Source organism: Anas acuta, chromosome 2 (genome assembly GCF_963932015.1).
Source record: "Anas acuta chromosome 2, bAnaAcu1.1, whole genome shotgun sequence".
NCBI lineage: Eukaryota > Metazoa > Chordata > Aves > Anseriformes > Anatidae > Anas > Anas acuta.
In genome coordinates this window covers 25,515,731-25,539,640 of record NC_088980.1, presented here as the reverse complement: position 1 = coordinate 25,539,640, position 23,910 = coordinate 25,515,731, and the positions used below count along the sequence as shown (strand labels likewise).

The following is a 23,910-nucleotide window of genomic DNA, read 5'->3' as shown; positions in this document are numbered from 1 at the left end:
ATGAGTAATAACTACTGACATAACCCTTTGACAACTGCATGCCTGTGATAGTTGGTCATCTTTTGGAAATACATTTAAACATTGTCTCACATCAGCTTTTTTTCCTTTGTTTCTTTCTAGACTTTATTTTTCTTACTAATCAATCTCTTACCAATAAATTTAGTTTTTATCTACCTGGTATAAAGTAGAAAATAGGTGTATGCAAGTAGTTACACAGCTGATAGATGTCCTGTGTTTGTTCTGAAGACTATGCTATGATTTCCCTTGACAGAGCACACTGGTTTAAAACAAAACAAAAAAATTCTTATCTGTCTTTCAGTTCATGTATAAAACCAACAGGATTTTTGTTTTAAAAGTCAAACCAGATAAAAATGAAATTCATATAAAATGGGAGTCTCTCCCTCCTTTCCTTCCTCCTTTATTTCTTTCTTCAGTGGTGGGGTGGGGCTGAGGGAGGAATAGGAAAAATTGTAAACCTATGTCTTCCTTTCTTTGTTTATTCATTTAAAGACTCTGACACTTACGTTGTTACATTATTTTACTTTGGGAGCAAGTTCAGCTTGTAGTGTTCTTCCCTTCTCTTCCAGATAAGGTCAGTTTTCAGTTAAATCTGAACTGAAATCCTGCTTTGAGAGTACTTTATGAAGAGAAGAGGAATGGCAGTTGGGAACCAATGGCAGCCTTAGAATTTTCCTCTGGAGTTGCATTTTCTGGTACAAGAGTATTACGCTGAAAGTCTTTGGAATTAACAATAGTTGACAAAATTTCAGGATGCTATGGCATGGTCATATAGAATAAAATATATAGCGTATACAATAGAAAAATAGTAGTGTTGACTATGCTTGTTGTAGTTAGTAATGTTTGAATGAGAATGCTGCAATTATATTTATTGTTTTTGAGACTCTTTATATGAATTCTTACATAATATACATTGTTTCTCAATTTAATGGAACTTGGATTTTACCTAGCAGCTATATGGATTATTTCCAGGTAGAAGGAAATACAACGCAATCTTCTGACTATCGATCTATTAATCTTAACAGTGCCTTGGAGATTCCCTAGAAAATGCTTAAGCACACCCACTTGGTTACAAGGACAATTCCACTGCAGCATTTTTTTTTTCTTAGTGAGACGTGCTGTCTCTTCTAACTTAAACGGGTGTTTTAGGAGAGTTACTGATGTTTTTGAAGGTATGGCTGATAAGCAAGTAAATGTAAAGAATGAGATTTAAAGATCATATGAAGAACGGATGCTCATCATAGTAGATGTGTATTTCAGTGAAATTTTTGTGTAACAAATCACACAAATTTTGAAAATAGTTATTTTAATAGTGTTATATTCATTACACTTCAGATTATGGCATATAAATTTTACAATCTTATTTAAATAAGTATACATTTTTCACATTGGTGTGTTTATTTTTAATATTTTTTCATTCATAACTGCACACAAAACAGGTCTCAGAAGTTTCTGATACAATTAAACAGTTGTTTGTGGAATTCTAAAACTAAAAATCAACCCCTACTCCCACCACTAAATGTGTATGCCAGGGAGTAGTACGAGTCAGTGTGAAGGTAATGAAGACAAAAATTTTGTGCCACCGTTGGATCAGGAGGCTTGTGATTTCTGACTTGCTCTTGCTGAAGGAACTCATTTTGATATTTATGTGCTAAAACTTAAATATATGGAAGGCAGTGGTAATTGAGAACAAAATCATTGTTCCAGTACTTGAATATGATTAGGAATAATTTTTGACTTAATTGATCTTTAAAGCAAAGTTACCGTGTAATTAGATTACGCTACTCCTGAAATTATAGCTGTACCCATATGGAGGTTATGTTTTTTAATTGGTGGCTTAGATGCTCAAATGTAGCTATACCTTGATTAAAGAAGACAAGATCCTATTATTCTGTGAAGATTTCTGGGTGCTTAGTGTGGATCATGAGAGGCTTCAAAGCTGCAATTCACTAAAACCAGAAAAAAACTTACAGTAGGCTGCATGCTTTCAGACTGTTACCCATCAGTGTAAATGTTATATTGGAGAACAGGTATCGTGATATTGATACATACAAGTATTTTGCTGGAAAAAGTACTGTTCATTTTTTTTATTTCTTTCACCCTTGAAAAGCGTTGCCTTCAGTATGCAGTAAAATCCATGCTCTTCCTTCAATTTTTGAGGTAGAGTGAAGACGTGTTACTTTCTTGGAAGAGTTTCCATGAATTTGCATATAATAGAAAGCATGGTTTCATCAGTACCACCTCCTATTGACATTAATCTCAAGTCCCTGTAGAAATATAAAGAAAAAGATTAAAACATTTGCATCCTATACTGATGGAACAGGTGCAGAATTGTACATGCCCAGGTATTCCTCTGCATTTATTACAAAGTTGTTTTTATTATGTCGAAACCCATTGTTTATAGAAGTACATACATGATGTGGACAAATGTGTGTCAGCACCATAAATACACTTCTGTGCACAGGGATGTTGCCAGTTCAAAATCCATATAGAAGGTGCCGTCACTTTGGACTGGCATGTAAACCAGCACAGTTAGGTATGTACTACGTAGTTCTGCCAGTTGTTTGCAGAACACCTCATCCACTGCCTCCTCCTGGTAAGCTGGTCTGTGATATGTCCTGCAACATCCCTGCTGGTCCTTTGCCAAACCTTCAACTGAATTTTAGTATGGGAGGGTTTTTCTTTTTGCAGGGAAAGCAGAACACATTGCAGAACTTAACTTTGCTCAACTCTGAGGTAAAAGAAGCATCCCTAAGGTATTGTAGAATTGTATGAAGATGGTTCCTTTCTATACAGAAGGTTCTGCACCAAAAGAAACCACTCTGGTCTCCCTAATGGCTATGTGAGAGCCAGCACGCCTTTAGTTTAAATCTTTGTTAGTATGATGCTTCTCTGTTTAAAAAATGAATAGCTGCTCTAAACTTATTTACTTTTGATTTGATATTTCTAACTGGACTCATTAAAAAAATACCATTTATATTGCCAAGTCATCCCTGACAGTATTGCTTAAGTTCCCTTGGCTAGCCAGAATGCAAACTACTGCACTTCAAGCAATTGTCTTCACAAAATTCTGTTCCTCTTTAGGGAGAAGAAAACAAAGCATAACAAACAAAATTTTGTTAAACTACCTCTACTTATTAGTTCAATATCCTGATAATTCCCCACCTTCCTATGGGTTTTGGTAAAGACAACAGAGCTGGAACAACAGCAGGTTAGTTGTTCTTTGTGTTGTGGTGCTATCTGTTTTTTCAAGCTGTAGAAAGCCTCTGCCAGTGCTTTGCATCTCCACAGCATCGTTGCAACAGTAAGCAAGTAATCCTCAAACCTCTGTGATGCAGATAAAAATCCTCCATTTGCAGCAGGTGTCTTGGACACATGTGGCTTGCTTATATGAAGTTATAAACAGGCAGTAGCAAGATCTGTCCTTGGTGTTGTGCAACAGATATTTCTTATTATCAGATAGTTATTATATAAACGTAATTTAAAAATGAACCTTTCACATGATTGTGTGTGTGTGTTTATGTCTGTCTTTACGAAATTGCTGGTAATTACATTTTTGTCTCTGTGGGTGAGATGAGGAATATTTCCTCCTGAACCTCTTCCCCCATGGAGACAGGACAGAAGGTTTTACCTAGTTTAAGAGGACTGAGATGACAAAAGATTCAAATTATGTTAATTTAGCAGCCCTCTTCTGGGAAAAAAGACACATTCTCAGTGTAGGAAAACAAAACCAGAGCACTAATTATTCTGCCAGGAACCCGATGAGGAAGCTGGGGAAGGTGACTTGGTAAAGTAAGCTTGTATGTAAGCTATTTATTGTAAGTAAATGTTTTGATTGCTAATATTATATGAGTAATACACTATTAATACAGCATATAAATATTTCAATATATAAATATTAGAACTGTATTGTTTCAGGCAGGCTTCCCCTGTAATGCTTTTGTTCTGGAACTGCTGCACTGCTTTCTGAGTCCTCTGCTGCCTTGTCATTGCCCCCATGGCAGAACTGCATGCCCTGAACTACCTCCAACTCTGCAGAGGTGAGCACTGACCTGCAGTGGCTTCACCCTTATCAAGCGTGGTAGGGAACCAGCTCAAAACATACTCAGCAGTTACAAAAGGCGTAATTTTGAGGTATGCTGTTGAATGCTGTTCTCCTTGGAGAGCAGGAATGGAGGGTCAGAAAGCCCAAGCAGTTTGCCTGAGGAAAAGATAGCCATTGCATTCCGTGCCCCTCAATGCATCCCCTCAAAACAAACCAAAAAAACCCACTCCCAGTAAGGAAATTCCTCTCAGTCAAGAAGTCTCCCACACCTGAGACATCAGCCATGGGGAAAAAAATAATGATTACCTCAATGCTATCTAAAAAAACCTGTACCTAAGAGGGAGGGTGAGGAGCCCTTCCCACACACCAGCCTCAGTCCACGTTACCAGTAATTTCTAGTTAGGTAGCAAAGGGGACAAAAACGGCCATCCACGTTGTCAAATTAAGTTTCCTGTCTCCGTAGTTTCCTAACACAGAACTTCCTCCAGGAATGCATCCGTAGGGGGACCCTCTGACTTACAGCCTGAACGCGTGGCTGAGTTGTGTCTCAGTCCAATCTCAGTAGCAAAAGTCTTACCATAGTTGTTCAGTTTTAACTTCCCTCTTCTGGCTAGTGTTTATTCTGCAGACACAGATTCTGCTGTGATTTTGCACTAGCCAAGCTGTGCCCATCACCTTGTTTATAAACCTTTTGGTGCCAGTAACCCTGGAAATCAGGGCTGGTTTTCAGGATAAGAAAACGAAGTAGAGACAAGTACCGATCTCAGTGACCACAAATACTGCTTCTTAGCTAGTAATATGCTACACAGGTGCTATGACCACAGCTACCACCACACACTAAGTCTGTCTCTAGCCCCAAGCCAGTAAACTGTAGAGTGTTTTGCAGTTGTGCATCCTACCACCATTTGCTGCCTACAACCAAGAAGCTCTGCCTGCCCAGGAAGCCACTCTGAGTTGCATTCTCCTCTCAAAAGCCATACAGCAGTAGGATCTAAAAAGCCCTTTCTATTTGCAAACACCCTGAGAGGAAGCTGTTGCACTCTCTTCAGTGCAGATGTCTTCACATAATTTTAAAGCTCTGCAAAAATGAAATCTTTTCTTCCCCTTTTCTGGTGGGCATCTTGGAGTTGCTGGTGCCGTTTTGACATGGGGAAGAAAGTGAGCACCTGTGGGAAGGGGGGTTTTGGTTACTCCAGTTCTGTTTTTCACTATCAGCCTGACTTCGTGGCAGCAGGTCCTCGGGGACGCTGCTCCCTGCTTTCTTGGCAAAGAGACCATTGGTACTGCACTTTGCTAAATCCTTGCCAAATCATTCTCAAGATCTATGTGCTTCAAAGCATCACTGCTCCCAAGAAGGCTATTTGAATGCTGCCTCCTTTCAGCACATATTCTACTTGATTTCAGAAGGTTAACACTTCCCTCCCAATCACTGTGTTACAGTTGTGTTACTAGCAAGACTTTTCTCCTCAAAATTTACTGATATATCTTCATATGTAATATTGTGTGATCTCTTCCATCTCCAGAGACAGCTAGATCTCTTACAAGACCGCTGCAGAAAAAGGCTGAAACTATTCATTTTCACAGATCATTGAGAAAGTCATTAAGTCTCGTCCCAACAGTTAGCTACTAACTTCAAAGCAGATTTTTGTCAGTAGACCTTGATGTTTTTTTTTTTTTGTTTTTTTTTTTGGTGCAACCATAAATTGTGATAATGACAGACATTAAAAAGCCCAGTGGTCTAGACTCATTCTAGTTTAGACATGCTTTATAAAGAATGAAAGACTATACAAAATGAAAACGATTAAGATATTTCAATTGGCTTTTTAAACATTTGAGAAATATAAAAAATGACTTATAAGGAAATACATTCCTTATTCAAAAGATACTTCACTTAAAAACTACAATAGAAGTTTGATTTTCAACTATTCTTAATTACAAATAAAACTTCATATTGCAATGCTTAGGTGGCAGTTGGGGAAAAAAAATCCGTTTTCTTCTACAGCTATGCAGTTTTCTTCTTCATCTATTTCACATGAACAGTCAATCAAGATTTTTTTTTTTATTATTGCTTTCTTCAGTCTCTCACGATGCACCAAGGAAAGAAATCATAGTATTTTCCCCATCACACCCCCACCAAGTGTAAAGCCTGTAAGCACTGGCAGCAGATAGACACAGTGTTTAGTACTTTAAAAAGATCTTAAATTAAGCAACCAACCAAACAACCCCCCACAAACTTGTTTATTTTTTAAGATCTCCAGTCAACACACTCTTCCTATTTCAATAGAAGTGTATAAAATTATTATTCAAATATACAGATCACTGGCTGAAGTTATTAAAAAAAAAAAAAGTCATGTTATGAAGCCTGAAAAAAATGCAATATACTTGCTTCTGGAAGTTTTTCTCCCACTGGTCTCTCACTACCTGGGGCTTTCATATAGATGGTAGGTTTGTTCAATAACCGATTTTTCCCAAGTCATGATGTCTTTGAGGCATTTGATGTAGGGAAGGGAAAAACAAATGCAGCTCCAGTCTGGCTCTCTCCTGCAGAACCAGGCTAGTAGGCTCAAGTGTGGAAAGTCTACTCTTACTGGTGTATATGTTTCTGCTAAACTCTTTGATATTTCAGCTCAAAACTTTTTTCAAATCCACTCTCTTCAGAATCTCTACAACTAAAAATGAAACATTTACATATATAAAATCAGTCCAGTATAGGTACCTACATGAAGAAAGTTATCTTCAATGACACATTCTAGAGAGCATTATACGTTAGAAAAAGTTGTCCTACAAGGTTTAAAAGGCTAATGATTAAAATGGACAGATGCGAATAAAACACAGAATCACAAAATCAGAATAAATCATCAGAATAAAGTTTTTTGGCAGACAGTGTTGTGCTGGGTCTGTTTAGTATCTCCCCACTAATACCAGTAACTGAAATTCGAAGACTTAATGCACTAACCATGCATTACGCCGTGTACTCTTTGAATAGAAACAGCCTGATGTGTCACAGATTAACATTTCCTTGGAATCTGGGTAAGTATTATGCTGCAAAAATCTTTGTACATTGTGACTGGATATCATGCTGTGTAGTTATTATAAGTCCAGCATGTTACTTTACAAACACCAGAGTGACGTGAATGGTTACTCAGACTGCTGTACAAAAAAAAAAACAGCTTTAGGAAAGTCGCTGCTTTGCTTTTTAACAGATTAACAGGATTCTAAATCGAACCTGTAATTGTTTATTTAGGTAATACTCTACTTCTCCCTTCCTGGTGCTTATGGTTACTCAATGAGGGAATTTTACTGATTCACAGAAAAATTTAGACTATATATATCGCACCACTTTTAGCCCTATTTAAAACTGTTTGTTTTAGAGGCAGAAAGATATGTTTCTTCAGCCAGCAGACACAGTTGATACCAATAGGAAATACTCTAGAGTTCTTCTCAGGGAAAATGTGACTGTACTGATGTGCTTAGAAACCGTTCTGGAATTCACGCAGAAAAACCCTGTCCACAATTAGCAATAATGTACATGTACATACATGTACATGGCCTAATGTCTACACATTTCTACATTGATAGCAAATGCTTCAAGACAAGTATTCATTTTATCCAAAGTGCCGACTGCAATAGCTTTCAGCACCTCCATCACTGAGGACCATTAGCTGCTAATAAACAGGTGGTGAAAAAGGTAACTAAGAAAAAACATCCTATTGACAGCTGGCTTAAAACCACCACCACTCAGCAGTCCTTACTTTTTGGGTATCCACAAGTCAAAAAAGGTTAACAATCTCTCTGATTTACCACAATGGCATTCTTGCTCATAAAATGCCATGAGACAGAGAGCTGACTTGCTCCATTTGCTGGAAGGAAAAGTGTCTGTGTTACCTAGAGTGTTACACCCTATAAACTATACTATATGGGTTGGGCATCAAGGCCTGACTTGGGTGTTTGGTGTACATCTCCCCCACCCCTATCCCACCAACCAGTAAAGGACAGGAGTCAAATATCAGAAGGTATCTATCTCTCTTCCTCTGCCGTACTGGAAGAGACCTGTCATGAAATCACCGATAGGTTTACATTCCACTTTTTAACACTCTGTTTCTATTTTCTTTGGGGAGAAATCCTCATTACTCCAAACAAATCAACCTATTATAAAGAAATATGTTTTTTTTCAACATGTTCTGTTCTGACTTTACCCAGATACATTTACTAAAGCTTTGAACTAACTGAACCACTACTTTTTCCAGCCATTAATTAGGTATTGTTTTATGAAGGCTGAAATGAAATCTGCTGTTAGGAGAAAATACAAGTTCCATCTTTATCCTCCAACACATTATAGGACATAAGGCCAGCACAGCTTCCAGGAAAACTATTTGCTTAGAAGGAATTTCACTGTAGAAGTAGATACACTGCAAAATTTCAAGGCCCTGGCATGGGGCTTATTGAATTTGCAAAAAAGGCTGTTTTAATGATCTAAAAACTTGCGGGAAGCAGCTACATCTCTCAGATGTCTCACAAGGTACCTAGTATGACTAATTGCATGGAGACTGCTATCAGAGACTGCTGCAGGTCCGTGGGCAGGACCAGTGCCTCTGTCTGCAGTGAAGCAGGAGCTTACCGCAGGAGCCCAGTGCTGAACTCCAATTTCAGACATGTTTGGGGTGGAAATATGGAAAAAAAAAGATGAAGCTTGATTTTCAATGGTCCCTCAGAGTCAGGAGAAAAGCTACTGCTCTGTTTTAGTTCTGATCCTGTAATCAAGATTATAAGCAGAAAGCAAAGGAAAAAAATCACTTGTTGGTAGGCCTCACCTCTTTTCATTGTCATACTGCCTAGCACATTTCCGAAGACCATCAGGAAAAACACAGAGTTTGCCTTCTTTACCTGAAATTCAGGCTAACCTGCGGCTAGTTCAAACCCCTTAGTTGTAGTTTGGCCAAAGGAAGAGCCAGCCTACTTCCCGACACCAGTCACCCCACGTCAGTGGGACAGGGGAGACCATTTCATGGCATGGTCAAGGACTGCAGTGTGAGCTCTAACCTAAATCAGTGACAGGCTGTTCAGTGGGATGGTATCTTTCACATCAGCCAGGAGCTGGTGGCCTTTCCAGCGTGTGATCTTTCAGCATGGCATTTCAGAGGGAAAAGTGCAGTAAAGAAACCTCCTACGTTCAACACTCACTCGCTTACCTGTAAAACCTGCTCACCAGCACCTCGCTGGTGAATCCCATTCCTCCCCAAAACTGCAGACAGCTGTCAGTCACTTCACGGGCCAGACGACCTGCCTTTAGCTTAGCCATGGAAGCAAACTTGGTCACATCATTGCCTTCCACATAGAGAGCTAAAAAATGATGAAAAAAGCACGGTTATACACAGGCACTTACCGACCACAGCCTGGCAACCATCTCCCCATATTCCCTCAGCCTGACAATGCTCTTTGCATTAAAAATAAACACATCTGGGAGGGCAGATGTGGGCACTCACCAACAGTGCGGTACAGCAGTGAGCGCAGCAGCTCCAGCTCGGTGGCCAGCTCCGCCAGGCGGAAATGCACGACTTGGTTGTGCAGCACGGACTGGTCAAACACCTTTCGCTGGCGAGTGTACTCAATGGTTTCTTGTATGATCGTTTCCAACGGCGTCAGGACTTCATGAAGCAAAGCACAGAACGAGACATAGCTTTACCCAGACCTCTGTTTTTCTTTCTTATCGAAAACTTTTTTTTTCTCAATACAAACAATACATTTTTACAAACAATACATTAGGTTTCCTAAAGTAAATTATTCCATATGCTCAGTTTGAAGTGCAGAATTTCAGCTCCTAAAAAGTCTGGCATTCCCGTGTACCTTTGAAAACAAATCCCTTATCCTCATTCCACCTGAGTCCCAAATTGCCAAACTCAGAGGATAATGAAGGGGAGTGGGAGGAATGCAGCAAAGTCACCGAGAGTGGTACACAATAACAAGCATGTGACCCTTACCCTTAATACACCATTTGGGGCTCTATCACAAGCTTGTAGAACAAGCTGGTTTCCAAGCTACCTGTGTCCTGAACAGCAGAAATAATCCCAAAATAAAATCTGAAGGCAGGCAGCGAGCACACTGAGCAATGCTGTAGAAACGCAAATTCAAGGAAGCTTTCAGGGAAGAAGGCAGAAATGTATTCAGAGATCAAGGGAAGTGAACAGACTCTGATTACATTCCATGATCTAATCCCAATAAAGAAAGGAAGGAGAAAATATGAAGCTTCAGAGCCACTTCTAGTGAATCCTGAACTGTGCTTCTAATGGAAACACAATCAAAATAAGACACAGCTGGAAAACAGGTGAGAGAGATGGGAGCGACTGCTTTGAATTAAGTGAACTACTTTGCTGCATTTTTTCTTTTCTGAGCAACCTCAGAGCAACCCTGTTACAAACAAGAAAAAGAAGAGTGTTTTCTTGCCAAGACACATGCAAATTCCCCACAGGAGCCCGGTGTGCTTCCATTCTTCTTTTTCGCATCGATATTGAGACAACCTCTACTTAAATTTCATCTCTATACTGCTCTCATATATCCTCGTATACATCCATATACTGTTCTCATATGCAGACTTTGCTTCCCACCATGATCATGTACTAGCTCTTCCACAGAGCACTGCTGTTTGCATCTTGTCCCCACCATATCCTGTAAGGTTTGGCTTTTCTCATTCCCTTAATACTTCCCCCCCCCCCCCAAACAACTATTCACATTGCCTATTTTGAAAAACAGACTAACAAACAAAAAAACATATATAGTAAAGTCTTGTTTTCTTCTGTGTAAATTCTGTGCTGCCACTCTAATGTTGGTTTTCTGGACAGGAAAATAAATTGCTCTTTCCAGCTATGTTTCTTTTACAAAAGGAACATCCCTGTTTTCCCAAAAGACCATGTAACACAATGCTGTAAGATGTATGATGCTAACAGCTTTTTGGCTTGTACACCTATGGTCTCCAGCTTGGAGAGATGCTACAGAAAAAACAAGAAGTGACTAGTCACCTCTTGCTCTGTCCCCCAAACTGGGAAGTATGGAGCTGAGTCTGTGCTGCTGGGAGGGAAACCAAACAGTATGTGCCAGTGCTAGGACAGCAGAAGAGAGGTGAGAGGGATAATGGCATGGGATTAGGCTTGAATAGGTCTGTCAGGGCAAGGTGCTCCAGCATGGCCCATTTGGTTGCCAATATGCAGATGGGAAATGGTAGGACTTGGTGGGAAGGAGCAGAACGGCACCTGCGTCAGCCCTGGCTGCAAAAGGGCTGAAGATCACTATGGGCTTTTGGTCCATCTTTGCTCAGGCTGTCACCATGCATCAGGTCTAGGAGCAGGGAGCACAGGAGGTTTGTTCTCACCGTGCTTACTTCCCTGCTTCCCTGCCTCCTTCCTGCCCCACATCTCAGCTACCCCATCCTCCCTTGTTTCCTTGGCTGTCATCACTGCCCTTCTGCTTATTCCAGGAACACAAAAATAGAGAGGAGATTTTCTCAGGACAGGTATTTAGAGCTAGAAGCATAGCTCTGAAATGACAAAGCTTGACTGTGAAGCAAACAGCAATGAAACACAGCGTGTCTGAATACCACGACTGCCAGCAGCCCTTTACAACATAACAGCACACAACATCTTGCCAGTTGTATGATAAATATAGGGAAATGACATTATCACCAGTGAAATTCATTTTCTCTCTAAATTTTCATCTTTTTACTGTACTGGCGTGTTTGCTTCCTCATTTGTCATACAATATTCTTCCCATCCTCAGGCAAACTTGGCCTCAGACTGTCTGACTGATAGCAAACGCAGGAAATGTCACTGGGGGCAGGATAGGGACCGTGCTGTCTACCAGATAGCAGAGCATTGTGAAAGCACTTGCAGTTTTCAGATGCAGAACAATCTTTTCTTCATACTTCCATCCAACTTGTATTTTCCCACTTGAAACTTCTGCTCACTGTAAACACACTTTGCCTTGCTATTTCTCCACCCAACACAAAAGGAAACTAAAACATTTTTCTGAAGCGGTCACTGATCCCTCTCTACTGAGACGTACAGCAAGCTCTGAGCTAAACAATCTGTCTTACAGACGTGGGTTGCCCATGCTAAAGGATCTGTCATCCTGCCGTGACTCAATGGTGCTCATAAAACTGAGGCTACAGGAGCAGATAGAAGTCATTAGAGAAGTGCCATTCTGCTCTCTCACACACATGCTGAACTCCCTCTTGGCCTCCAAGTGAAGCAATTCACAGGAAAACTGTTTGCTTTTTGCCATAGTAACATTCCCTTCCTGTGGTCAGGGTAACAGGTCCTCAAAGTGGTGGTGTTTGCTGAGTGTCACAACATGGGAAAGGTTTGTGGCAGCTCTTCTCCTTTAATGAAGCAGGAAAGGCAATGACTTCTACCAACAGCTTTGGTAACATGCCACTTGGAAGAAAAGAGCACACCTGTGACCAAATTTTGCAAAGTAAAATTCTTGAAAAACATAGGCTTGCTAAAAATAAAAAGCCTTCCAGGTAATTCATTTTCCATCTGTCCTTTCACTGAAAAACATATTTTAAAAGGAAATAAGAAAGAAAAAAAAAAAAAGAGAGAGAGAGAAAGAGAGAAGAGAGAGAGAGAGAGAGAGAGAGAGAGAGAGAGAGAGAAAGAAAGAAAGAAAGAAAGAAAGAAAAAGAAAGAAAGAAAGAAAGAAAGAAAGAAAGAAAGAAAGAAAGAAAGAAAGAAAGAAAGAAAGAAAGAAAGAAAGAAAACTCCCCACACACGTTCTAATACTTGACCACAATGAAGATAACCAGTAAACAAAGAGAAGGCTGAACCACATTATATTTCATACTAAAAAAAATATATAAAAAGAAAAAACGAAAAAAAAAACATCACTGCCCAAAACCCACCAACAACAACAAAAGAAAAAAGGAAGGAAAGGAAGAAAAGAATTGCAGTGGCAGTGAACTGCCTCTGTCAAGTTTTAGGAAGCAGTTGAAGCAAGCAAGCTAAGAGCAGTCCTTGAAGTGTTCATAAAAAAACATGATTTTCAGTGTCACATGAATGGTCATGAATTGGGAAGGTACAGGAATGTCCTTCTGAGGGCCAGAAACAAGGACTAGGATGAACATGTGCAGACCTAATAATGAAACTACTGAAAGCAAAACTATTATTTGTAGGACTGGAAGCGAGCAGTGCCTGTTACATTGTGGTGTAACAAACCACATCCATCAGGCAAACAGCTCTCTGCCGAACATCAGTTACTCTGACAAACTCTCTCATTTACTACAACTGGTTACTTGTGAACTTTGTAATGTGACACGAGACCTAAGCCTTGTTCCTGCTTCCAGTGCTCTTCATACATCTTACATCAGATTGTCAGTGGCTAAAAGCAAAAATGACCCAGGGGGCACAGCATGGTTCCTTTCTAGCGAAGACGCTGTAGGACAGAGCTGCATCTCCCTTGGTGGCAGCAGGGGCTGAAGATGCCCTTCCCAGATTGCTCATTGTCTTTCTGGCAACAAGGCAAATTGAAACCTGGTGTCCTGCTTCCTGAACGAGTGCATGGGCTGCCAGGGTGTTGTGCAAAGCTGGAGAGCACCAAGCCGCCGGCGGTTTTGAACACAAGTGATCTCACCTGCTGGGCTTTGTGTTTTGATGCTGTCACCACGCATCACTCTCACCCGGGGCATGACTAACACGACTCTGCTGCCTGGGGAATGTCACTGCAACCTGGCGTTTATGGTCGTTTTGTTTAACAGAGACTCAAAACTGAGCATAAGAATGCTTAATTGAGCCCTTACGGTCTGTGTAAACTTTGGTTAAGTTTCAGAAGTGCCTTTTTGCTTTGAGGAGGAGGGGACTCTCACTCGTTTGCTGCGGCAGGGCTCGTGGTGACCAGCCACGCATATGAGGAGAGGTGAAATGCAGCTCTGCCCTGAAGGTAATTAGCATGAGGCACAGTAGATTTACATAAATTAAAACAAATCCCGCAAAGATTTCAGTGGGGCAAATTCTTCTGTTCTGTTCATAAGCTCTCCTAAGGTGACACGGTAACTGTTTGATAGCACTGTCAGTAATTAGCAAAAGACTTCTTTTTATGTTGATGAAGCTCGTAGAAAAACAAGATGGTAAAATATATCTGCAGGAAAACAGCCTCCTGCCACACTGCCTGATTTTCTGACTCCTTTAGATTAATCCCAAGCTTTGGAAAACACATGTTTGTGATAAGCAAAGAAATCTGAGGTCAGGTACTTGAGGGACTTCTGATGGTGGGCACCAGAAATACAGGGGAGTCACCTTTGAGGTATAAACACAGCTCTACACCAAGGCTACTGCTGTACTATCTACCCTCAAGGATAGAAAACTGCTTTAAACTATTCTCTTCACTGGATCTGTCACATTTCTGCCTAGGCAGGAATATTCTTTTCCTCAGGATTTTCAAAACTTGTTTGTTCGAGGCCATGAACAAAGTGATCAAGCTTTGAAATTACCCTGCTTTCACCAGGAGGCATGGTGCGGGGACCTCCAGAGACCCCTTCAGACTGGCATCATGTGGCTCTCCATGGCTGCCACCTGAACGTGGACTGTACCTGCAGTGTACGCCAGCATCCACGGCATGAATAGTGATGGCTTTGTGCAAGCAGCTCTCCAGCACAGGCTCCAGGCCTCCAGCATAGTGCTGCCAGCAGACCTGAGGCCACCCGGCCTGCAGAGGCCATCGCGGGCAGGCACCAGAGAGCTGCTCTGTGCACCTGCAGTGGCAGCTCACAGACAGTTACACTCAGATTGCCTGGTGCTTGGGGCCTTCGCGTAGATGAGGAGGCCAGGCACAGGCTCATGGGACTTTTCAGCTTTTAAAAATAAGGAGAGTAGAGAGGACAACTGCTCTCAAAACCTGGAGCCCCTGGTTACAGCACTGTCCTTGCTATGGCAATTCTCAGTTTGTGCTTTTAGTATTAGTCTTCTTAGAGACTTCATGTGGAATGATCTGAACTCATTTCATCTCCATCCCATGAATGTTGTGGACACTGTGCAAAAACAGGAGCAGTACAGGGCATCTGATCCTTGCCAGAGTCTGCAGCGTCATCCTGTGCAAGCCTGGCCTCCTACTCTCTACAACAGCCCTCATGTTTACCATTTATTTCAGACTGAACTAAAAACACTGGCTTAAACCAAAGGTGTTTTAAGCATTTGAACTCCGAAATATTTGCTCTGGGATCAAACCATAACAGGGAGTGATTTTTTTTTAAATCTGGTCACTGAATCAGAAAATCACTTTGTACAGTTCCCGATTCTCCAGCCACGCAAAGAGTTAACAGGCAGTGTACGAACAGAAGTACAGGTATGAGGAGATTATTTACACAAACCAGAAATTTAAAGAGGACCAATCTTCAATCTTCTTATAGTGAACCACATTACATTTAAGTTAAAGAATCAAATGGTATGGGGCAAGGGGAAGGTTGGAAGGCTGAAGATGGACAGTCCAGACTTGGATCTGGTTATCTGGAATATCCAGAATCTGTCTATCTCAAACATGTGGACTTGGGTATGGCCTGAGTTGAGAGTAAAACAAACTCTACAGCAGCAGATCTTCAGGGAAACGAATTTGGTGTTGTATCATGTACATCCAATGTGTATTGAGATAAAACAGATCTGTAAAAACAAAGCTATTAAATCCTGTATTTACGCAGCCACTAAATTACTTTTCTAAAATCTAGGATAAAGATAAACATCACAGGTTACTGCACTACAGGAAAAGTCACCATTCTTCTATTTCATGACAGTATTTTTATACCCTTTTACTACATCTGTAGCCAGCATAACATGATGCTGTTTTTTCTTATCAGCAGAACAGACTGAGAAAAAGAAGAAAATCAAAAACAGCCTCTGTGATACCTCACAAAATATTTTCTTTCTGTTTCAAGCTTTCCTACTAAAAGGGAAGGTTGTCTGTATCCAGGCTATGACAGATTTCAAAAACAGATTGTAAGAGGTCATAATTTACAATGAAAGGAAAGTGCTATTAGTCATGCAGTAAGGGTGACCCCTGTGTTCCTGCCAGGCCCCAGCAGCACGAATGATGACTTACCAGTGGCTACTCCCCACAGTCGCTCTTCTTGGAATTGCAACATCTGGTATGTAAAACCCATTCCTTCCTCACCGATGAGGTTTTTGCAAGGGACTCTTACGTCTTCAAAAAAGATCTGAGCTGTGTCCGATGACCTCATGCCCAGTTTGTCTATCTTTTTAGCAATGTGAATACCTGAAGAAAAACATGATATTAATCTGGAATTTAATAATAAAGTTGGTACATCCCATTTTTAAGATTTTTCTCTGCTTTATTTGACTAGAAAATCAGAAATTGCAATTTTAAAGGTCTTAATTTTCATTATGTTCCTAAATAATAATTGTTTAGTAGTAGTAATAATCTTACTTCATGTACATTTGGAAAGCACATATTTATTTGCTTATGTTTGATTTTTAGTCCACTATAATACAGTGTTGGAATTCAATTTAGCAGTATTTGCTGAGTGTCTGCACTACAGTGAAACAGTAAAGAAATGTTTAATAATGGCAGAAAACAGAATTTTATGTTAAGCTGCAACTAGAGAATTTCTACTCATGGAAATTCTCTTACTTCCACATTTATCCTTCCCTTTCTATCCCATTCTGATCTCTCCTGGTACCTGTAGAAGAAATATTTTATAATCAAATCATATCACTCTCTCCTAGCAATAAAAAGGTTACACTCAAATTTATAAATACAAGTATCCAACAATTCTGTATCAACTCAAAATTTTGTTAAGGCTATGTATTTTATGATGGCCTATGAATACTATTTAGTGCATTTAAACAGTTGCAGAAGGGTTTATAAGGATTGTGATTCATTCCTTGCAGTTTTTATGTTGACATCCTTATGAAGAGGGTATGCTTCCTCACTGACTTCCCTATACAGCATAGACTCTGACCCAATGTGCAGCTGTCTGTTGGAGATGAACCTGATTCCTGTAGGAAAATCCTGTTGCAATCTCTATCCAGATCTCAATTTTGTTTCAGGTTTGGCCACTTCAGCTATGTAATCATGCCAGGAAGGAATCCTTCCTGGTTTTTTTCCCAGCAATTTTTTTTTTTCCCCACAAGTTCTTCCTTGTCATTGTTTAGATGCTAGCATGGCTTACCGCTGTGCCATAAGAATTAGACAGACACCAGTGATTTTTGTGTTATTTCCCTTTAAGTCTTCAGCCTTTATCTCCTTGTTTTTCTGTGTTTAACACATGAAAATTCTGCATGGAAATCAAGAATGCTTCAGAGGTAAACTGAGGCCAACAGGTAGATATGAGGATTTGTGCAAAACATGCCAATTACATCTGCCAAGTCAACATGAAGCGTCCTCCAAATCAGTTTCTATGGGTTGGACAGAAAAACAAACATTTTGCTATCCACAGACATGGTATACTAACCAATTTTGTGATACAGTGAGATTCTGGTATTTTTTTTCCTCTTCATTCTGTTTTTTACTATCCTATACTAGTCTGTAACACAGCTTAATAAGACTTGCTCACTGCACAAAATGTTGTGGTCCCTCTCTGTACTTCCTTGGCTTCCACACCTCTTTCTGAATTAAAACAGGCCTCTCAAGCTCCTAGTGACAGGAGGCCTTCAGCCATGTGAAAATTACTTTGGTTTTGCAGGCAGAAGGAGTTTGCAGTCATTTCCTTCAAATTCATCTTTGGCAGCACTGAATAAGATTATGGAAAGTTTCATTTCTCAGCAAAGCAGAGATGAAATACTGACACTATTTCCAAATGCCAAGTTTGCTCTCAGAAGAATATCCACATCGACTTCCAGACCTTCCAATGAAAACTACTCCATCAGCCAATCTATAAACAGATAATGTGTTATGAATATTTCCTTTGATAGTTGTTCGATAGAGGAAGAAAACTGGAACATCTGTATAAAAATCCTTGACTCTTGGATTGAAAACTATCCAGCAATTTGCACCCAGTCATGCCAGAAAAGCATTTGTGGTTTGTTTCTGCATTAAAATCAGAGCTACACAAACACACACTGAAACTATCTACGGGCCCAAATGATTTCTGGAACATCTTTTCCTGTTGGAATATCACTGCTTGGTTTCTTTGAGAGTTTCAGAGATCATGTCTTTGGTCTGCTTCCAGCTGCCTTTTATGTAATCATTGCTCCTTGCCCATGTGAAGATGCACTTTCTGCTTTTGTTATTGGGATGTTAACTAAGGACTCTGCTAGACAAAGTTCAACTGCTGCAGTTCTTTGTATTGCCAGATCAGTCCTACTGAGTGCTTCCCCAGAATCACATAAGGTAACAACTGCTGAAGAAGCTCTTACAGGTCTGGTTAGAGTTGCTAAACGTGTTAAAGACTTCCATCCATACTTCTTACAGATTGGGTGGTGTGTTCAAGTTTCCTGAATCTAGCAGCATTCCTCCTTCGTTGAGCCTTACCAGTTTCACTTGCTCTGAGATTAATTCTTTTTTCTCATTCAGAAAGAGGCCAATCTCCATCAGTCTTATGTAGTGTCTGTTGCTAGCACATGCTATGCTTTTCGTTCTCTCTTTTTTGAAGACACTGATACATAATCGCATCTCTAAGATACAGACATCAAAATCTTCCTTTGCTTCATTTAATTATTTTAATTCTCTTCAGAAGGTGCACTATATACTGAAAATTATCAGCAGCAGTAGAAATCATTTGCCCAAATAATTCCCAGAGTTTGTCTGTATTAAATAAATGACAAGCTATCTAATAACACACATATCTCAATCTAGCAAGGCCAAGTGCCTGTCTTACTAAAATCACTCTAGCAGAGCCATTTGTGCTACTTGTGCCAATACCACTGAGATGGATTGCTCTATCTCTTCCTGGGCAGTTCTTCCCAGGTGTCTTTGATTTTTCATTTTCTCCCACTCCTCCAGAACTTCTGACAATCTCTTTTTAGTTCCTTTATTCTATCTTGGGAGAAAGGGAGTTGCTCTCTCCTGCCACCATTTAGTGCCATTACAAGTGGAAAGAGACACATTTTAAATTGCAACTAGAGAAACATGCTCTTTCCCCTTCCCTGGATGCTCTCCTCTTTATTATCTCCTCTTTGCAATTTATCCAAGTGCTATCTCATGACTCACAGGACAAAACAGTGCACAACTATGTCCCAGATTGGGGCTGCAAGCCATTTGTCTATATATCTTACACACAGACACTTTGTACTGTGCCAGATTCTCTTTCATCACATGAGAAATTGACTTTTCTTTTTTTTTAAGACATCATTAGTACAAGGAATCTACACCTACCTAGCCACAGTTATCAAAACTCCCCTTATGAGAGAGGTATTCAGAAACATTTGTCAAATCAAGGCCATGATTTTCTTCAACCGAGAATAGACACAGCACAAACCTAAAATTAGAAGAAGCAAATCCCACTTTATATCTCTAATAATTACTGGTTGTTGAAGCTAATAATTTGTTTCATACTTGTCATTTTCTTCCTTACCTCACTTTATGCGTGTATGAAACAATTAGGTTTTTGTGAAAAATGCTGGACTCCCAACTCCTCCCAGCTGCTAGCAAGGAATGAGCTAGCGTTGCGCTGCAGATCCCTTCCATGCCCTGCCACACAGCCTGGCAACTGCAGCAGTTAGTCAGACATAACACATGCCTTCTCCACTGCACTTGTTCTTGAGTTTTGACATACCTATACCTATAGATGCTTGATAGTGCATCCTTCCGTGATGTCCTCTCGACACTTCCTGTACAGTCCTAGTCTGCTGCCCTGTAAGGAGTGTGATCTTTGGCTGGTACACATCCTTAGGATATAACTCAGCAGCTGGAGCTTCCTGCTCACATCTGTGTAAAATGGCAGCCTTTGTCATATTATTCCTCTTTGTTTTCCTGAAAAATTTCATTTCTGATGTGAAATTCCACCCACTGAGCACAATCAGCCATCTCAATACTTCAGAAGGCCACCAGTTGGGGTACAACGACCCTTCCGCAGGTCCATATCTGTATCTATCACACAGAAGAATCAAAGCATGTACACTTGGAAGACTGCAATTTATATTTCTATAAAGACTTCTATATCTCTGTACATCAATTTCAGGTGACTCAGGGAATTTTTCTCCTCAAAATATGTCTACCACAGGTAAAGCAGGCTTTTGTATAGGTTGTGTGGCCTAACGATAACCCCCCACAAAGCTACAATGACTCACATGTCTTTCTGGAATTAGCAAGGTACCTGAAAACCTCTGAGTCAATTTGTGAATATTTGATCCACCTGTAATAGTGCGTTGGCTGCTTTGGTATTTCTGGAAAACTGGTTTCAGAGAAGCAGTATTGCATTTGCACTCTGACCTTTTCATGAAAAAAACACACGGAAAACTTTATGCAGATGACTGATAAGTAAGGTCATCTGGAAATTCTGGGAGATTCTGGCTCTAAGTTACCACATTCATTCATCACTTATTGGCCAAAGTCAACAGGTGAATCAGCTCACAGTCTTCTGTGAGCTTTCATTCAAAGCCGGTTTTGCATGAGCAGTTGTTTAGAACCTCACAACCCACTAGCTTAATTCCCAAAGCAACTTGCTTCCTTCCTTGACTTACTCCACATTCAAATTCACTTGTAAGAAGTTCTAAGGTGCTCTCATCACTCTTTTGCAACACTGGAGACCTGAGATTTTGTTCTCAGTCTGATCCCTGAAGTAAAGAATATAGACATTCACTTGACTGCCATGGTGACTTCCCTACATATTAAATGCTGATAACGACATGTATTTCACGCAACATATACCCCAAATTGAATGAACAAAAATGCCATAGGTTTTAATATTTCCTTGTCACCCATCATCATAGTTATCATGCCACTTTAAATATTAGAACTTCCTTAGAATCGATAGATCTTCTTAAAAGAGAAAGATTATTTGCTAGAAATTAGAAAACTCGCTTATTTAATGCAGATAGGGTTACCCTCATTTATTTTGTGTTTTTCAAGAATGTTGGAAGCCAAAAAGGTTTAAAATCTTTAAAAGGTGTTAAAGCTATTCAAAATTAAATTTCAATAGCAGAAAATTGAAAAGTCTGGCGATTGTCAAGTCTGAAATGTTCAATTTCCTTCTCATTTGCTTTTTTCCCCTACTTTTTTTTTCATGGAAGTTTGTACAACGCATTTCAGAATCAACTCTGTATGCCAATGAAACATTTAATTCAGAAGAGCATTTATGGGTGTAGTCCTTTATTTTAAACACCTTACCTTCTTGTATCATGCACACACAAAAACACCAACAAAACCGAATTAGAAGAAAAAAAAGTTCTTTGTTATTACCATGTAGATTCATTGGCAGACATATGAGAGATTTATTTCGATGAGGAGGTCCTTCACTCGTGTTTGCCAGCAGGCACATCCAGTCTGCTTGGCACCCAGATGTTGTCCACATCTTACCACCATTTATGACATATTCATCGCCTTTCTTCACAGCTGTTGTCTTGATATCTATTTCAAAACATAGGAAATGAAGGGTTATTCTTGTGAAGGAAGGATAAGCTGGTCCCTGCATGACTGGCTGAGTCACCCCCTTACTCTCAGACAGTCAACACACCCTTCACTTCATGCCCTCCAAGACCTCTAAGCCTTCCAGGCTGGAAAAGGCAGACTCACCTGGACAACTCTCTTTGAAGACAAGCCAAGGAAAGCAGATCATTTCTCTCACCCTCCTTTAGGTGGAGTCTTCATCCCAGTGGATGAAAGCAGAAAGCTCTCTAAGTAAATTTGGTCGCCAAAAACTCAGGCCAGAAATATTTCAGTCTGAGGTGATCTATTACGCATTTCTGTCACTGTGTACGTTAGTCACTGAGAAGGCCATTAATTTCAGAGACCCAACTTAAACAAACACAAGCCTCAATATCTGTGTATGCATAAGGATATATATACATGCACTTCCTGCATGCTGTAGGTCAGAATGGCGTAATAAATTCAAAGATAGTAAGCTTTTAGAAGGCAAAGTTTAAATCTTAAGGTTGTCTGTACATGGAGTTCTAAACACCTGCTACTTCTACTCCATGGCATAAAAAAAACAATGCTATTTTCATTCATAAGTGTTCACATCACTGCAAGCTGCCCTGGATGCAACAGAACAGAGTGAATCATTAGTTAGTACTTACACTCCAGCAGAATTTCCAAAGAGCTGGCTTTTCTACCCTGAAATTGAATTTCTTCCACTGAAACCCCAGCTAAGAAGGCTCTCCAACAGATATCTAGCTTTAAGTTGGTGATGGTATGAAAGAACCCAAGCACACCCCCAACAGCACTTACAAATCTAATGAGACTGTAAAGTGCACAACAGCCCACCTACTGAGGGAGGCAGCAGACTTGAAGGGTAGAAGTCAGACACAAAGTGGAGTGGGCAACCAAAATTAAGTCACCTTCATATACACCCACCTCAATCTGCACATGAACCTTCTTCCCAAAGGCTGTAAACTCAAAACAAATCAAAACCATGCCTCTCTGAACCCACCTTCATTTGCAGGATAAACTTAATGGCTACCTGTGGGTGAGGTCAGCATGGCTGAAAGATTTGTTAGTGAAGAAATGGGAAAAATGGTGGGAGAAAATTGTGTGATAGTGTAAGAGAAGGAATTTGCAGATATAGCTATAGATAAATGAACTTACAAGAGTGTAATGATGAACAGCGAGAGATAGCACCAATGTGAATAAAACTAGCAGCAATCTCGTTATTCATTTAATGAAATGACTATGCCAAATCTGTCCAAAGGACTTGACGTGGAATCTGAATAACAATGAAGGTCAATAAAGTGAAGGAATCCAAACTATTGATGCTGTTAATACATGACACAGACTCTGGACAGTCATATACATGGAGACTAAACAATATACGAAGGACACAAAAGAGCAGGAATAAGCAACATTGCACGACTAGCGTAAAAGGATAGTAGCACACATAGTGATTTACATCACACGTCCCTTTGTTATGGTACAGCTACTAAAAAGATTAAATTGAGGTCGCCTGGAAGGTCTGCAGAAGAACGCTGAGTACTACAATGCAATCACAAATATAAACAGTATTTGCAAGCATGGCGTCACAAGAGACTAACTTCCCAAATACAGATTAAAGAACAAATGGCAATGTTCAAGTATTCTCAAGTGTGATGGTTGACAGTTTGCTTCAAGTACTTGAAAAATGGCTATTTAAAATCAACTTATGAAGAAGTTAGTATCTTCAACCTTAATTAAGGAAAGATGATCAAGCTAATAAGTAAGTTTTAAATATAAAATATGACAGGCTTTGAAAACTTATTTAACAATTTACTAAAGTCAAGTGGACTCAGTCTCAGTGATACAGCTGTTAAGATCCTTTGTCATATTTGACTATAATTATTCTCCCTGATAGAGCATGGCCCCAGAAAGAGGCTACATTTCCCAGAGTGGGTGCTTTGTAACTCATTTTTGGAAAGCCCACATACTGGTCTTGTAGTGTCTATATCTCAACAGCTTACAAGGTATGCTGTGGAGGTCCCTTCTAGGAAAGACAACGAGGTACTTGACATCATTGAAAGGCATCTGAAGCAGCTAATGCCAAATAAACAACCAGAGCTGTTTTTTCACCATTCAAATCATACCATATTTGAGAATCAAGTTTTCTTCTCCAGTGTGCTGTTGACTCTAGCCATGCATCTAAATAGATTTGACAAAAGGCAAGGTTGGCTTCAACTCTGAAGGTCAAACTTGTGATCACAGACCGGCAACACATATCCTTTATGTCAAAAATTAAAACATATATCTGGAATTTACATCATCAGCACAGAAAAAAAAAAGGAAAAAAA

The 23,910-nt window shown here is 40.0% G+C and overlaps 1 protein-coding gene across 1 annotated transcript in view; it reads right to left on the bottom strand.

Moving 5' to 3' along the window:
• Positions 1–1,307: 1,307 nt before the first annotated feature.
• Positions 1,308–23,910, bottom strand: part of LOC137852335 (probable acyl-CoA dehydrogenase 6) — an 85,916-nt gene continuing 63,313 nt past the window's right edge. Inside the window, exons 5-9 of the mRNA XM_068673967.1 lie at positions 21,395–21,562; positions 16,136–16,309; positions 9,547–9,708; positions 9,253–9,403; positions 1,308–2,285 (exon numbers count right to left, since the gene is read on the bottom strand). Of these exons, the coding sequence (XP_068530068.1) occupies positions 2,195–2,285; positions 9,253–9,403; positions 9,547–9,708; positions 16,136–16,309; positions 21,395–21,562 (746 nt within the window). The 3' untranslated portion in view covers positions 1,308–2,194. The remainder of the gene's footprint in view (positions 2,286–9,252; positions 9,404–9,546; positions 9,709–16,135; positions 16,310–21,394; positions 21,563–23,910) is intronic.